The sequence below is a fragment of the Notolabrus celidotus genome, chromosome 10, assembly GCF_009762535.1.
Source record: "Notolabrus celidotus isolate fNotCel1 chromosome 10, fNotCel1.pri, whole genome shotgun sequence".
In the NCBI taxonomy this organism is placed as follows: domain Eukaryota; kingdom Metazoa; phylum Chordata; class Actinopteri; order Labriformes; family Labridae; genus Notolabrus; species Notolabrus celidotus.
Window position 1 is genome coordinate 24,198,332 of NC_048281.1, and position 16,515 is coordinate 24,214,846.

At 40.3% G+C, this 16,515-nt stretch overlaps 2 protein-coding genes across 3 annotated transcripts in view; one reads left to right on the forward strand and one right to left on the reverse strand.

Annotated features, from left to right (window-relative positions):
- The first annotated feature begins 429 nt into the window (after positions 1-429).
- Positions 430-12,910, forward strand: gpr161 (G protein-coupled receptor 161). The gene is made up of 6 exons (XM_034693206.1): positions 430-958; positions 2,678-3,065; positions 7,319-8,037; positions 8,336-8,443; positions 9,903-10,028; positions 10,198-12,910. The coding sequence occupies exons 2-6, from the start codon at positions 2,704-2,706 to the stop codon at positions 10,473-10,475; spliced, it is 1,593 nt and encodes a 530-aa protein (XP_034549097.1). The 5' UTR covers positions 430-958; positions 2,678-2,703; the 3' UTR covers positions 10,476-12,910.
- Positions 12,911-14,633: 1,723 nt separating this feature from the next.
- Positions 14,634-16,515, reverse strand: part of dcaf6 (ddb1 and cul4 associated factor 6) — a 37,040-nt gene continuing 35,158 nt past the window's right edge. For both annotated transcript variants that reach the window (XM_034694476.1, XM_034694475.1), the window contains 2 exons: positions 15,477-15,582; positions 14,634-15,367 (listed from right to left, as the gene is read on the reverse strand). In XM_034694476.1, coding sequence (XP_034550367.1) covers positions 15,309-15,367; positions 15,477-15,582 — 165 coding nt within the window. In that variant the 3' untranslated portion in view covers positions 14,634-15,308. The remainder of the gene's footprint in view (positions 15,368-15,476; positions 15,583-16,515) is intronic.

A 16,515-nucleotide genomic window follows, 5' to 3' on the forward strand; every position in this document is an offset into this window, starting at 1 on the left:
GATGAAGACACTGAGAACTGGTGTAACTTAAATTTTTATATATGTGGATGTATATTTTACTTTATTCAAGGTACTGTTTAATGTAATACAGATTCTGTCTTTTGTGCTTAACAGACTTTGAGAGAGAGATGAATGTGTGAGAAGGGGTGTTTTGATTGTTTGGGAGAAAATAAGAAAAAATGACTTTTGTATTGTGCAAAATTATAACGTAATATTTATATCCGTGCAATGAACAATGTACATGGGAAAGTCAATAAAGATATTGTTTAAAAATATATATGCTGAAAGACCATTACAGTCTTTCAATGCTGAGGTGGAGTGCGCCACCTCCTGGTTGGAGTTGGTATTGCCTCGGCTTTTTGATTGGATAACGGAAGATGAAGTGTTTGTGCGGGAAGCTTTGATCTCTGTGGGTGGTCCAGCCAGATAAACACAACGCTACGCAGCAATTCATTCATAAACACTGGTCGGCTGTATTCAAAGGGACATTTTAGAGTATATTGACAGAGTTTTGTTCACATTGATACAAAAGACCTGATGTAACAACACACTACAACTGAAACTACATAACAGGGGAATCGACACATTTTACAAACAACGTCACCAAAGCAGTACGCGTTTACAAACAGTGTAGTGATACCAGCTGCTACAATGGCAATATGAAAACAAGGCAATCCTTCTGAAACTGCGACCACCCACACACTCAGGGAGTCCGAGGGGAGGAAAGGGAGCTGAGGTGGGAGGAGGAGGACGCCATTGCAGCAGCCGCAGCTGGCCGTATGTGATTCGGCTGAGGAGGGACAAACATTACCCAGCTTAACGATTCTCAGGAACTTTGTGAGGGATTTCAGGCTAAGACAACTATAACTGGGTTGTAGTGTGTAAAACGGGTTTGCAGGATGGACGCTTTGCCTTGCAGGGGGAGAAAATGTGGAGCCCCAGCGCCGCAGCAGAGCAGGTAAAGAGAGCTGGTTTTAGATGTGTTTTTCGGGGACAATAGGAGAAAGTTTCAGCTAACCTAGGCTAACTAACGGAGGTGGGATTCACAGCACTGCGCCCTCATGGGACTTTATGGATATAGAAGGCTTAACATTATCCTTCATTTGGGTGAGAGTTGAATTGCCATTATAGTTAACTGTTCATAAGCTGACTCTCACCGTGTAACTTTAACGGAATGATCAAAAGTGGCAACAATGTGTGCTGATTGTTTTTCGACTACGAAGATCAGAAAGTTACCAACGCTGCTTTTATACAACGTGGTAACAAAGTAATAAAGTAGATTCACTTGAGTATCTGTACTTTACTTGAGTATTATTTTTGGGGGAAACTTATTACTTTTACTCAGTGGTGGACAGAGTACACAACTTCATTACTTAAGTCAAATTATGGATACTCCAGTTCAAATATTACTCCAGTACAAGTGAAGGTTGCTCTGTCAGAGTTAAAGTACTGAAATACTTCCTTTTAAAAATACTTAAGTATTCAAAGTATTTCTTAAAAAATCTCAAAACATTTTATTTTCAAAATACACAAGTGCAGTCAAGAATACATAGGAGTACATTCTGTCACATTATGTTTATTTAGAAACCATTACTGGAAATCTCCAAAACTATACCATGGAATAAAAACAGAAACAAAGTTACTCCAAGCACAGACAACTTAGTTTGAAATGTTCATCTGGAATGAAACAAATGTCCTTAGCTGAACACGCTTTCTCAGGTTGGACAGTGCATTTTTGTTTGGGCAGAGTGGGAAACAGGGAGAACATTTCAAACTATACATATCATCCTTCATTTCAAAAACCTCTAACACGGGTTGAAGATATGACCATGGGAGCTCGTGTGGAGAATTATAGCCATCAATACCACCTCTATATGAACTGCCTGATCTGAGTGAAATTTGCTCTGTGTCTGCTCCACGTTCAACTGTGGAGACAAACGATATACAGGTACGACTAAACCACTGAGACAAACAGAACGACACAAACACATTTTACTGTCTTAGGGATCAGATTTCAGAAAAGAGAAGGACATTCATGACTGACTTCAAAGAAAAAGTTGTGAGTAACTAGAGCATTGATAGAAATGTAGTGGAGTCAAAAGTACAATAATTGTCTTCAGAATGTAATGAAGTAAAAGTAATAAGTTTCCTCAAAAAGTAATACTCAAGTAAAGTACAGAAACTCAAAAAATGTACTTAAGTACAGTACTCAAGTAAATTTACTTTGTTACTGTCCACCACTGATTAGTATGAATATCTCCTATATTCTTTGTAGTCTGGTGTAACGGTAAAACTCGTAAATAATGGATCCTGCATCCTGTTCTGTGTGCGCTGAATGGTTAAGGAAGTGGTAGAAAAAGTGTGTTTTTTTAACTACTTTTCCTGCTTGCGTTGCTGCCCAAAGATACATTGATACATGATGTTGGTCAGTCAGTGTAAATCAATTATACACACTTAATATGTTTGTGTGTAAAATGCCATAACTGCAATATAACATGTAACCAAAGCTGTTTATATTTAAAAGGGAGTCCAGTAAAAATTAGAAAAACTGTGGTACTTAAAGAAACTACTTTTGGCTGACATGTTCCACAATTTCTGACATAGTAAAGTCTGATTGAATAAAATGGAATTAGAATTCTTTGTAATGTGCTACTAAATCACGTCTTTCCTGAAACAGTCTCCCAACAGTCCTTCAAGTGTCCCATGGCCCAGCCTCTCACCATGAACACCAGTAGGAACTGCACCGCATTGGGGAATGGAGAGGGTCTGGCTGCCTTGGAGTCCATCTCCATCGTGACCATCACACTCCTGGCCTGCTTGGGGAACCTCTTGATCGTGGTAACCCTCTATCGCAGGCCTTACTTGCTCACACCCAGCAACAAGTTTGTGTTCAGTCTGACCTTCTCCAACCTGCTGCTGTCCATGCTGGTGCTGCCGTTTGTGGCCGTGAGCTCGGCAAAGAGAGAGTGGGTGTTTGGGGTGGTGTGGTGTAACTTTACTGCTCTGCTCTACCTGCTCATCAGTTCTGCCAGCATGCTCACCCTCGGGGCTATTGCCATTGACAGGTTAGTGCCGGATTATGATTGCAACAATAAGCACTTGAATAATTCTTGTATAGTCATGTGTGGAAAAATGATTAGAATTTGACTGAATTGCATCTTTTTTCTTTTTTTATATATATTTACAAGGGATGCTCGATATTGGCTTTTCTGCCGATATCCGATATTCTGATATTGTCCAACTCTTAATTTCCGATACCGATGTCACCCGATATCGAAATATACAGGCTTTTTACACCAAAACTGTTTGGTAACAACATAACATATCTCCTATTGTGAAATCAACACATTATGCCTAATTGTATTGTGCCCTACTGGATGCATACATGAATGCAACATGGCTTTCCAAATGTACACACTGTTTGTGCAAAATAAGAGAACAACTTCAACTTAAGTTATGGGAAAAAGTGCCAACATGGTACTGCCATATTTATTATTTTTTAGAGATTTTAAAGAGAAAATTTTTGCCTCAAATACTACAGACAATATCAAAACAAGGAAGATGCATATCTTCAGTCCAGAGTAGTGAACAAAGATAGTCCTATTTTATTCCAAGTTCAATGAATGAGGAAATGGCCTTAACTTGGCAAATAATACAATCATTAAATTATAAACTGGGATCCATCGCCCTGCTCTCTCAAAATAGTGCAAATAAAAACAAGAAAGATTCTTCTTGAGATGGGAGATCAAATTTGATGTATTAAAGGAAGACGCCTTGTTTCCTCTTTGCATAACCAACGGTTTGCAGTCTTGCAAATTTACGATTCGTAGGTGACACTTGGAAAGAGTTCCAAACCACGGACATCTCATGCACCGGGCGAGCAAGCTTGTTAGCCACGGTTAGCAACCCCCGAGTCTAGCGTGTTGTTGTTGTTGTTGTTATACGGAATTGCTAAAGCCTACCGAACAAACACCGGCTATAAAAACCTGATACCGATAATTCCCGATATTAGATTTTTAAGTCAATATCGGCCGATAATATCGGAGGGCTGATAATATCGCCCATTCCTAGTATTTACATTGTTTCTTTCATATGATCAACACAGCTAGCAGATACAGAACAAAGCAAAAGTCCAAATTCAACTCTGTTTTTGGTCTCCACCAACTTCTGAGCAAAGAATGTACCTATTCAGCTGATTAATGTTCCAGCATACCCGTCAGCAAGTTGCCAACTTTGTCTGTTTTCTCTTATGTGCTGAGGAGGAACCGTACAACTAATTATTTATTTTCACATTCAACAAAGTTGATAGGGGTAACTCAACACAGCTGAATCATGGGCCGTAAAGTCAAAACAATGAGCTGAAAGCTGCTTTGTTAGGCTGAGGGGAAATATCAGATCTATGTGATCATTTTTTTTTGAAGGATCACCACAGGACAACTCCCCGTGTTACATTGGTATAATGAAACTTCAAATAGAATTTCAATGCAGCAGTGACCTTATTGTTACATTTGTGCACACACCCTGAAGCAAAGCACTAAAACAGCACAGCTACAGCAGCTAATCACAGGCAAATGGTGTCGGATCGTGGTTGTTAGGCACGGCGTTGCTGTAAAGGCGGTTTCAACTCCTTAAATTGATCATAATTGTTCCATTGTGGTTAAGTGGGTCAGGAATCAGGACAAATACCTTTCCCAAGATGTAGCCACTTGTTTTACAAACTTAACCAGTTTACTGAGATAAATATGTAGATACATAGATGATCGATAAAAGCGTGTTAGTTAAATTCTTCAATAGTGGTTTGACAGTGTTGATGCCAATATCGATCGACTACTTAATAAAGAAATAACAACAGTGGGATGATAAAAACGAATGTAAGGTTACTCACTGCTAGCAAAATGTCAACAGCTTTAAAATGTTTTACTACAGATGGAACCAATGCTTGGTACCATAGGCGTTTCTAGCCCATTTTTGGGGTTGCTGAAGCACCTCTAAATTGAATCCCAGCACCCCTAAATTTTGAGAAATTTGAATTTTTTTTTTTTACTGTATGTCCTTTTTAATAAGCTCGAAAAGTTTCAAAACCATACAGTACTTGGTTAAAAAGTAATATTTTAACAACAAAAATACAGCAGCTGCACCGCGTTTTACATGTTGTGCATTGCATTTCAAATGAAAGTCCAAAAAATAACTCAAATGTCAATTTTGGGTATTTTTGTTTCTTGCCCAGGTCGTTATTGTTAATGAGATTTGGTTCTCAATTAACTCACCTGGTTAAATAAAGGTTAAATAAACTATAGGGGGCTGGTTTACTCCAGAAATATACATACTGTTTATGTATATGTTGAGGAGCTGCTGTATCAAAATGAGTTGTCTTTCCCCAGAAATTAGGGTTACCATATGTTTCTTTTCCATTTCTCTTTTTCTGTGGCTCAGCATTTAAATAACCTTTATTAGATTTGATGGATTAGTCACAGACTTTCCCAAAAAGTATTATACTTTTCTTTTACAAATGTGGGAATTAAATTGCATTAAAATGTACAAAACGGTGAAATCTATCTTGCCTAGCTCAGCACCCCTAAACATCTGATCCTAGAATCGCCCCTGCTTGCTACCATACAGAGTTAGAAGTATAGGCTCCATGATACTTGTAAAGTGAAATTGAATTGAAAACTGGTCCTGGCTGATCAGCAAGGTCGGTGAATGGAATATTTCTAATTTCATGGGACGTTGTCTTTTATTCATCAAGCACAGATAAAGCTGTTCTAATTGTATATTATTAAAACGACGTCCTCAATGGACATCAGGATGAGAGTATTTTTTTTTTGGGTTCTCTCCGGGTTCTCCGGCTTCCTCCCACAATCCAAAAACATGCTCAGGTTGATTGATCACTCTAAATTGCCCCGTAGGTGTGTGTGTGTGCATGAATGGTTGTCTGTCTCTCTGTGTTAGCCCTGTGATAGGTTGGCGACCTGTCCAGGGTGTACCCTGCCTTCCGCCCGAAGCCAGCTGGGATAGGCTCCAGCCCCCCGTGACCCCTAACGGGATAAGCGGTCAAGATAATGGATGGATGGATGGAGTATCTGTAGTAATAGCAAATATTTCAAACATAAGACCGCCTTAGGTTCCTTCTTTTTGGAGGGGGGGTGAGGGACTCCAGTATGAGATTTTCTGGAGTTGTTTATATGAACAAAATTAGCCAAATATACACTATTTTTATGATGTTGTGCAGTGATGGCATTCCTCATTGATTAACAAAAATAGTTCATTTTTGTGCCTGAAACTAATAAGTGTGTGTGAAGTCAACAAATAGAGGCCATATTTACTTTATTAGATCAATTCTGTTTGAGTATCTTCTGTTCAGGCTCTTAAACTTGTGAAGTGTACTTTCTGGTGTGTTTCCCTTTAAGGTCAGTATGTAACCTTGTAAATACAATTTGCTCACCGATCCAGCTGAGAGTTTTTCCTCGCTCAAGTGACAAGCATTAGACGGGCTGACACAAAGTAACCTTAAATGTTTACTGACATGAATGCATCATTCATGCGCTGTGGGGCAAAGATTATTTCCAGTTGATTACTATTTTTAGAATTAAGCCTTCAAAGATACAGCTAATCCTGCGTACTGAACTTTGCCTTGTAAGTCAAAGAATGTGTTTGCTTTGTTTTACTTTGATCAGTTATTTCAGATTTCTCTGTCTTAACATCGCTCTGAAAGTTATAAACGGAAAATGTTGTTTCGTCTTTGGTTGTTAGTTCTACTGAGCAAGAAATTTGACACGGCTCCCTTTGGCTCTGGGAAACTTTGAATTGGAGTTTGGTCCATTTATGGATCGAAAACGACCAACAAATATATTCATAATGTAAATATTGTTCATTACACCAAGTTAAGTAGATGCACTTTAGCTTGATTGGATCTCACATGGAGTACTGCTCTGGTTATAATGTTTTCCTATTGTCAGGGATCACAAAGGAGTGTAAATGTCTGCAGCTAAGATCTACTGTATATGAGTCCTGCAGCATACAGTCCTCTCTGTTCTCACTGCTCTTCTAATTACCCTCGGCACCTTCTGGGACTTTTGATTACAGTGCATGTTTTTGTTCTCCGGCCAAGCCTCTCGTTTTCTGCTCTGTTTGCAGTTTTTCAGCAAAACACTTCACAGCATTGTTCGGGCGGATAAAGTGCAGCTTTTAGCTGCTGTATCACTCACTCAAATCTGAGCCGTCTCTGTGGTACTTGGACCTGAGGTCTCCTCTGGGTGCTTTGTTGAGTTTCCTTTCTGCACGAGTTCCTCATGACGTTTCTCTTTTTTCCCCCCAACAGGTACTACGCTGTGCTTTACCCGATGATCTACCCCATGAAGATCACTGGGAACCGGGCAGTTGTTGTCATCGCCTATGTGTGGTTACACTCCCTGTTGGGCTGTCTGCCTCCTCTGTTCGGCTGGTCCTCTTTTGAGTTTGACTGCTTTAAGTGGACCTGTGTGGCGTCTTGGCACAGAGAGCCGAGCTACACAGTCTTCTGGGTCACCTGGTGTACCCTCCCACCGTTCTTCGTCATGCTGGCCTGTTACGGTGTCATTTTCCGAGTTGCCCGTATGAAGGCCAGGAAAGTTCACTGTGGGACTGTCGTCGTGGCTCAAGACGACAATGGAGCTCAGAGAAATGGACGCAAAAACTCCAGCACCTCAACTTCCTCAAATGGAAGCAGACGGAGCCTCGTGTATGCAGGAAGTCAGTGCAAGGCCTTCGTCACCATCTTAGTGGTGATCGGCACCTTCCTCATCACCTGGGGGCCGTATGTTGGGGTGGTGTGCACGGAGGCTTTGTGGGGACAAGGGAGTGTGTCTCAGGGACTGGAGACTCTGGTTGCATGGCTGTCTTTCTGCAGCGCTGTGTGCCACCCCCTCATCTACGGCCTATGGAATAAAACTGTGAGGAAGGAGCTGCTGGGGATGTGTTTCGGGGATCGCTATTACAGAGAGTCTTTTGCTACGCGGCAAAGGACGTCCCGCCTTTTCAGCATCTCAAACAGAATCACAGGTGAGAGAGCAGCAGTGGCTCTGTGTCTGTTCTCTAATGTTCTTATGTGGAGATATCAAAGTATGTGCTTTCTATTTGCACTGTATTCATTCACAGATCTGAATTTAACACTTTTGAATATAGACATAACAATTGTACACAAGCAGGTAGGTACAGTGCTAGTATCCAGGATATTAAAACAATATACATATAACAATTATATATATATAAATACTGCCTGTTTACATCTTCATTCCTGTGTAGTTTTGGTCTCATGTATTGTACGATGTATGATGGGAGCTTACCTGTGTTCTTTCAGACTTGGGTATGTCCCCTCACCTGACAGCCATGCTGGCTGGTGGAGGTCACCTGCTGGCCCCAGGGAGCAGTACAGGAGACACAGGCTTCAGTTTCACTCAGGACTCATGTAAGTGTTGCACACAGGAAGATGAAAGAGTGAGGAAGAATGCTTCCTCAAAGCGTCTCAAATCTTTATGGTACACTAATTATATAATTATACTCATCACTCGTCTTAGTACATTGTCTTAGCAGTGTTCTAACTTGTCATTTAGCTTTTGTCCAAGAACATGGGTCACATCCATAGAATGTATAAGCAATGGATGATGTCTTAATATAGGTGTTTTAAAAGTGGCTTTAATGGCTTGGCTTTTGGGGGAAGGAGATTTTTGCACCTCTTTTCCTGGTCTTTCCTGTTAACAGAATCAACAAACAATAAGACAGTAAAGTCACAAAAACACGACAAATAAACAAATAACACAGCTAAGTGTCAGATTCATAACTACAAATTTTCATTAGATAAATCTGACTGCTGCAGAAGACCAAGTGTGTGTTGCAGCAGTAAATAGTGCAAAAACTAACTGACTTTCTGGCGGCAAATTAAAGTGCTGAAAAAATCCAAGTGGAGCGTACACCAAAACAGAAGTGAGGGCTCGTGTTGGAATCTTTCAAAATTTGCTGAATAACTTGGCAGAAATGACACCGTCTGCAGAAACGGTGGCCTAGCTTGCGTTCCATTTCTCCCTGCAGTTTCTTATTGGCTGATTGCCTGTTACCCGTGCCGTGGCTCTGCGTGTGAACAATCAGATAGTGCTGTGGGTGGGACAATGCTGGAGACAGAGTAGTGACAGCAGACAGAGAGGTGCGGCTGCATCAGAGCCAAAATAACCCAGTTTTAAATTGATCTCTTATCGGCCGTCGGATTTTTAAAAAAAGGCCGATGCACCGATAATCGGCCCGGTCGATAATCGGTCCATCCCTAATATCAATAAAGATTGATTGATTGGTTGATTGACCTTGCGTCAGAAGTTACATCTTCTTTTACATAGTTCACAATGAGAAGTATTCTGTTCATAATGACTTAAAAAGGTAATTTATCCTGTTTTAGAGGTTGTAAAAAGCTGCCATCTGTCAGGTACATTTAACAACCAAACATGTCTGATAGTTGACTTATAGATGAAGCATTTCTTAAGTGTTTTGGAGTCATGACTAACAAGCAGTGGTTTTTATACCAGCACAAGTTGTTTCCTGTTCTAAATAACTAACTGTTGATCTTAGCTTGAACATAAGATGGAGATTAGGTGATTCATGGGGCCTGTAAACACGAGGGTTGAGAGGCTGACAGATGGTCTTTACTGACTCTGTTGCATCATACTCCCATGGTATTGTAACAGTCAGCCTCACATTCCTGAATCACAGCTCATGTTTTCAGTTCAGTATGACACAAGAAGGACAAGTAATGTCTTGGTAATACAAACCTGAACTTTTGAGATATTAGAAGTTGATTCCTGCTTTTACATTTTGACTTTGTTGTGAGTTATTGCTCTTTAAACTCCACATGTTTTCTCTTTCTGATGTTACCCACGCAGGCACAGATGTGATGCTGCTGGATAACTTCTCCACAGATGGCTGCAGCCATTCACAGCTCAGCGGGAATCTGTCGGTGAAGAGGAGGAGCTCGGTCACCTTTGAAGACCAGGTGGAGCAATCCAAAGGTATTTGTTGTTCCCCAGTTCCATGAAAGATTAAAGGGCAGAGTATTTACCTCTTACTCACTTAGAGTTTGTGGTCACCAAGCTAAAAAGAAGTAAACAAAAGGTGTGTTTACTGTAGCATTTGTTCTGCAGGCATCCAAATGATCCGGTATCTGTCTTTTCTCCTCAGCTGAAAACATCAACACGTCCTCCGTTCAAGTCCACGCGGAAGTCCACAAATCCCTCGACACCTTCGCCTCCTGTCTGGCAAAGGCCATTGAGAGTGACGCTAAGCTCACCATGTTTGGGGAGGGTCTGACTTTACCGGGTGGGCTGTTCACAACCAGGGCAGCGCCAAGACCCAGGTACCTGGACGGTCAGAGACTGAGGCTGGAGAGTATCGATGAAGGTATCGTCAAAGACGACAGAGATGAAGAAGAGCAGGATGTGGAGGAAAAACCTGCCTGAACACAGCTTGCTCTGAACGCTACTTCAACTGAACTGTGAGGTTTCACATTCATACCAGAATACACACATGACCACTCGAGAGAGCTGCTCGTCCCGCTCTGTGGTGCAGCCAATGAAGCCTTATTCCTCCGTATATGTGTACTCCTTACTTGAAATTATTCAGAGACAGGATGTGGCACATTATTCATTCCACTATGTCTGACCAAGTGCACACCATCAGTGTCTTTCCAAGCTTTTGTATGGATTCATGTAATCAAATAGGAAGCCTTAACTACTGTAACAACAATGATTTATTTGTTTATTACTTGATATTCTATTTCCTTCATTTTCATTATCATACGCCACATGAGGGCGAGGCAGTATTAAAGAAATATAGTTGTTTATATTCAGAATGTTCAGAAGACTGCAAACACTTGTAGGCTCATGTCCTGCCCATAGACTGTATAAAATATGGACGTAGTATCCATGACGTCATCTGTTCCTTAGCGCTGTTTTGAAGCCAATCGATGGCGTCAGCCATATTGGAAATGCGGGGCTCAACCAGGCATAGTGTGACGTAAAGAGGCGGAGTTTGAGCCTCCTAGCCAACAGCTATGTGTTCCAGTCCGGGAGTCACGTCAGTCGTGTCCTTATTTGGGCAAAAACTCGTAATCTTAATATCTTCTGAACCGTCGCGTTAGAAAAATAATTCATCCCCCGTACAGTGTGTGCCGATAGAGAGATTAGCTACGTAGAACCAAGACATTTTTTGAACCCGGCTGTAAACATGTTTATTAATGCTGCAAAGATCGTCTTTTTTGAATTGGTGTGTATGTGGTTTCTGGTGTTTCTGCAGCCAGCCTCAAGCGGTTTCTCAATGAACTGCAGTTTATAACGCTTTCACATGGGCTTCATAGTTTGAGACCGGAGGTTGCCGCTTGGTCCTGCCTGAAGCCTGACACTGGACTTCCACCAGATCTGTGTCCGGCCCGTCTCCGATCCGCTGCGGTAAGGCTACGTGCGCTCCCGTCCGTCAACACCCACCGGTTGCGTTTTTGGAACGCAGCACAGAGCAGGACCGCCGGACAGCTGGAGTCATGTGACCGAGGTTTTCCAGTGGCAATCACTGAATCTTGGATTCTCCTCCTCCTCTCCTCGCCCATGTTGTCTTTCTGGTCCTCTGAAAACTTCTGACTTGATGACTCCTGGCCTGCCTCCGCTCAAAATGACTTTTTGTTTTCATAGTTAAGTTAAAAACGATCTGGTGATAACACAGAGTGTTTTATTCTGAAAATTAACCAGGTTTTTATTTCGTTTTGGTGCCTGACTGCCTGTCCCGCTCCATCTGCTCTGTGCTGAATTGATGCGTCGTGCTCCGGCATCCGGCAAAAATAGAAGTCCTGCGTATCTGATCGCTGCGTTCCGATCTGCCGGATCAGAGATGCAGTCGGAGCGCAACGGAGCGGATCCAGTGGGAGTTAACACATTGACTAGAATAGAAACCTATCAGATCCAGTGCCGTGACGGATCGGAGATGGAACGGACACGGATCTGGTGGAATTTGGCCTTGATTCTGACCCCAGTGCATGCTGGGATATCCTCCTAATCACGATTCTGAATATATATATAAATATTGGAAATCAAGTTAATTTGAAATTTGTATCCTCTCTTCATCATAGGAACATCTTTGAGACATTACAAAGATAAAGTTTGACTAAATGTCGCAGAGCCCTCGTTTGACCTGAATCTGTCTGCAAATATTTGTACTATCACTGAGGCACTTCCAGAGGGATGTGTATACTTCACTGTGTAGGTACCTGATGTAAACACAGGTGTGTTCTTATCTTAATAATGCTCTGCTACAGTAATTGCACTTGAACGTGTACTTGTTCTCATAGGAACCACTCACTGTATGTCAGAGCTGTTACTGTTAGGTCAGCATTTGTGCAGACTCTCAAAGGTAACAAACATTTAGTTGAACTCAAACGAGTACATGAAGGTTAGAGTATATGTTTTACGGTTGTATTTATGAAAATGCATCAAGGGTCCAAGTTTCATAATAATGTACACAAGGGACCAGGTCAGAATGAACTTCTGAGAGTAGGTACAGACTAATGGAAAGCAGTGTTCCATATCGAGGGGGCCGACAAATCCTGTCTGTATCCTCTGAACTGTGTCTGAGTCAATAATCGAAGGTACGTGAGCGTTACCTCAGATTACACACTCCACCTTAATAACATAAAACAAACTATGATGTCTTTTGTAATAAGTAGAGCACAGTTCTGGTGCGTCAGTCTTACCTCGTATCTCCATATTATGATTGAATGGTACAACTTTTATAAGTAAAAAGCTATATGCCCGAGAAGTGATGTAACCTCTTGATTTTTCACTTTAAATACAAAAACTTGCATTTAAGTTTTGTATCAAGATTCTTCTATTAAAACTTTTTACAGAAATGTTTCTGAGCTTTCTTTTAGACATGGTGTTGATGTGAATTATAAGATGAATCATGTAAGTACACTTACGACGAAGAGCCAAACTACAGAGACCTGTCCTGCAATGTCTTCCTGCTGAAATGTCTGTATTTATTTTAATACATTTTTAAGGCTTCAAACACGTTTTTGATCGCAATTCATGGCGTCGAGGTCTTCTCTCGCCCCGTCAGGATTCTATTTTGCATGAACACCTGCTCACCATACACCCTTCATGTTTTTGTTCTTTCAACTTCTAGAAATTAAATGAATTGCCCGTTTTTGAGTATTCAGTTACTGTACACTGAATTTGAAAACCTTAAACCTTGAAAGACTTATCTCTTTTCATGCTTTGTCTCATCTCTGCTCCTCTATCTTCCTCCCATCTTACAGTTTTTCTCAGTCGCTTTGGTACATTTCTCGAATCATCCTCAACATTTGCAAAACAGTAAGTGCATTTCTCAAAACAATTCGTACAAATAGCAAAACACCATGGATTACCAGCAAAAGCCAGTATCTTTCTCAAAATCCTTAGTTCATCTCTCAAAGGTAAATATCTGTGTCAATGAACATGTCAGTGCCATCAGAATGACAAGTCCTTGTGTCATTGTGTACGGATAAGACAGTCAAATTACTTATAGTCATGTTGTCAATATAACAGTGGAGTCTGGAGGGATGTTCTGATGTAAACTATGGCTAAAGTTTTGATGACAGTTATTGTAAATTGTAAGTCACACCTTAGTGTATTGTGGCTCTTATCTCATCAGGAACGCGTATATGTCCTCTGCCTCTTCCTCTGTTCTGCCTCCCGACTTCTCCACCATGCAGCCTCACTCCTCTTCTTCTTCTTCTTCTTCTTCTTCTCTCTGGTTGTTAACCCAGTCCAATTCCTTGTCCTTACATTGTCAGACATTGTAACATTGTGTTGTGCTCCAGCTATATATATACTTGCCAGTTGATGGTTCATGAGATACACCTTTGAGCTATGTCAGTAAACTGGTTGATCATTGGTTGATCTCATGCTTCACACATTTCCCTTCGTTAGAGAAAGTCAAGATTCACCTGGGAGCAATTTACCAATTCAGGACAGATTTAGAAAAAAAGTCTGATGGAAATGTACAGAAATATGACTGACATATTCTGACAACATGTTCGACCATTCTGCATGTGAAGACTTGTGCGATGAACTAATGCCTAAATGTTGTGGAGGTTGAGACTATTCAACAGAGACCCATTATAATACATTTTGATCAACATGACATAAGCACTTGATAATGTAGGAAACAGCAGAGAATTAAACATAATAATTTGCATGGATGTACCAAAGCATTTGCAACTTGTTCAAAGAAATGAGAAAATGCTATTTTGATGTGCACAAGTGACGCAATGATGTGAAGATTGAACAAGTAGTTTTGAGAATTTCAATTCTGATCTGAGAAATGTACCAAAGCGACTGAGAAAAACTGTAAACAAAGTTTTATGGATCAGTTGGTTTATATTGCAGCAGATGCATCAGATATAATCTAAGTCAAAGGAAATTAAGCAAATCAGGGTATAAATAGAGTCATTAAGCTTAGAATCACCTCACACTTGAACACTGAAGCTAGTTATAAAAAAGTACATGCACCATCCTTTATTTTAGGTGCTTCCTGTTTCTGCAATGTCATGTACGCTCTCTATTGGCAAGACCTGAAAGAACCAGCGCACATAGTACAGCTTGTTTTTTATTTCTGCAGTGATTTTCAGTGAATTTGTTGTCTTGATGCACAGACTCCTCAAACTTGTATCTTTCAAGCTCAAGTGCAGACATCTGTGAGATGCCATAGCTTTATTTTTTTCCACTGTTCTGTAAAGATTATAACTTGTTGACAAGTTCCTTTGAGGAGAGAAACCACAGCTTTGTCCCGTTTTCTTTCCTCCATGATAAAATTAAAGCATCCTCAAAGCATGTTTTACTTAAAGTCCTCGTTAACATGCCCAACTGCCCTAAGCAGCACATCCACATCTCTTAGCTTTGTGCTACAAATTCATAATATCACACGTTAACACTGATCAAAGCTCACTTTCTCCTAACAAAATAATATTGCACTTAACATCCTTGCACACAAGCCGCCATTATTCTCACACTTAATATATATATATATATATATGTATATATATATATACTGACGTCCTTGCTTTTTCCATTCACACAGATGTAGTTTATCCTCATACAGAAACATCAGTAAGAAAGTTGTCTTAAAAAACACAAGGGGGCTAGAAATAACACTAATTTTTCAAAAGGAAGTATTCTACACTATACTTGTACAAATCTCAGGTTTTTTTTCCAAGTGCTATACAGCAAAAAGAAATAATGTCTTCTTTAAAACAAAATGCCAGCAGACTACTGCTCGTCCTCGTTTTCCTGGCCCGAACCTTCAGAGCGATCACCTTCTATTCGATCTACGAGAATAAAAAAAACACCAATAACAACATATTAGATTTATACATTAGTGTTACTTCATATGTGTTTGAGGTCTTCTACAAAGATAGAAGTGAACCTGTGGGTTACCTGATCTGATGTGATTGAGGGAGGCCAACATTCGGAGCATGAACGAGGCCGGGACTGTGATTGTATTTCTGGTTTCCTCGAGCATCAGCTCGTTTCGAGTTATTACCTTGACAGAAGAAGAGGAAGACAGGAGAGGAGAAAATGTGTGAGAAAGAATAGAAGACATGTCATCTAAAAAATTACAGGTAGACAGTGAGAAAAGATGATCATTTGTTAGGGTTCTATCAATGTCGTAACTTAACTCAACTTTATTTATAAAGCACTTTAAAAACGACCACAGCCAAAACAGAGTGCTGTACATAAATAGACAAACAACTCAGGTATATAACAGTTAAAACACAGGATAATAAAACAATAAAACAATAGAAACAATAAATAAAAACAAACCAAAAAACACTAAAACAGGAGCAGAGTCTCATGAAGGGTTGAAAGCCAAAGAATAAAGATGGGTTTATAGACGAGTTTTAAAACTGGACAGTGAGGAGCCTTGTCTAATGTGGGGAAGCTCATTCCATAATTTAGGAGCAGCAATAGAAAAAGCTCTATCCCCTCTGAGCTTCAGTAAAAGTTATTTGTTATTATTTTGAATTACCTGTAAACAGTGGCTGTATAAAATCTAACTTTTACAAAAACAGTCTCAGGAAGGGTCCCAAATTTTAGCAAAACACCGTCACTTGCTAGGAGAGAAATACTTTGTACACTATCCTGTTAATATGAAAGTTGAGCCCATGCTAGAGTAGTATTGTTTATATAGAAAGCAGGGTGTGTACACAATAAATAGATTATCGATTAATTGATTGTTAAGAAATTACTCGAAACAAGCATTTTTGTTTTCTATTTTCCGTCACGTGGAGCGAACATCATGTGATCTCATCTTAGACTCATCTATCAGGGAGGTGTTTTAAGTTTAAAGCATGTTTCCATGATTCAGCTGTTAAAGGTGTTGCACTCAGCGGAGACTTCTGCTTCAGGTCTCCACTTTTTAAAGAGGGTCAATACACAACTGCTGCCAACAACGACACGGACCTGAAGGTTGATA

Coding starts and splice junctions, on each gene's coding strand:
- gpr161 (XM_034693206.1), top strand. CDS start 2,704: ATGGCCCAGCCTCTCACCATGAACACCAGTAGGAACTGCACCGCATTG. Junction 8,038..8,335: donor CATCTCAAACAGAATCACAG/GTGAGAGAGCAG, acceptor GTGTTCTTTCAG/ACTTGGGTATGTCCCCTCAC. Junction 10,029..10,197: donor CCAGGTGGAGCAATCCAAAG/GTATTTGTTGTT, acceptor TTTTCTCCTCAG/CTGAAAACATCAACACGTCC.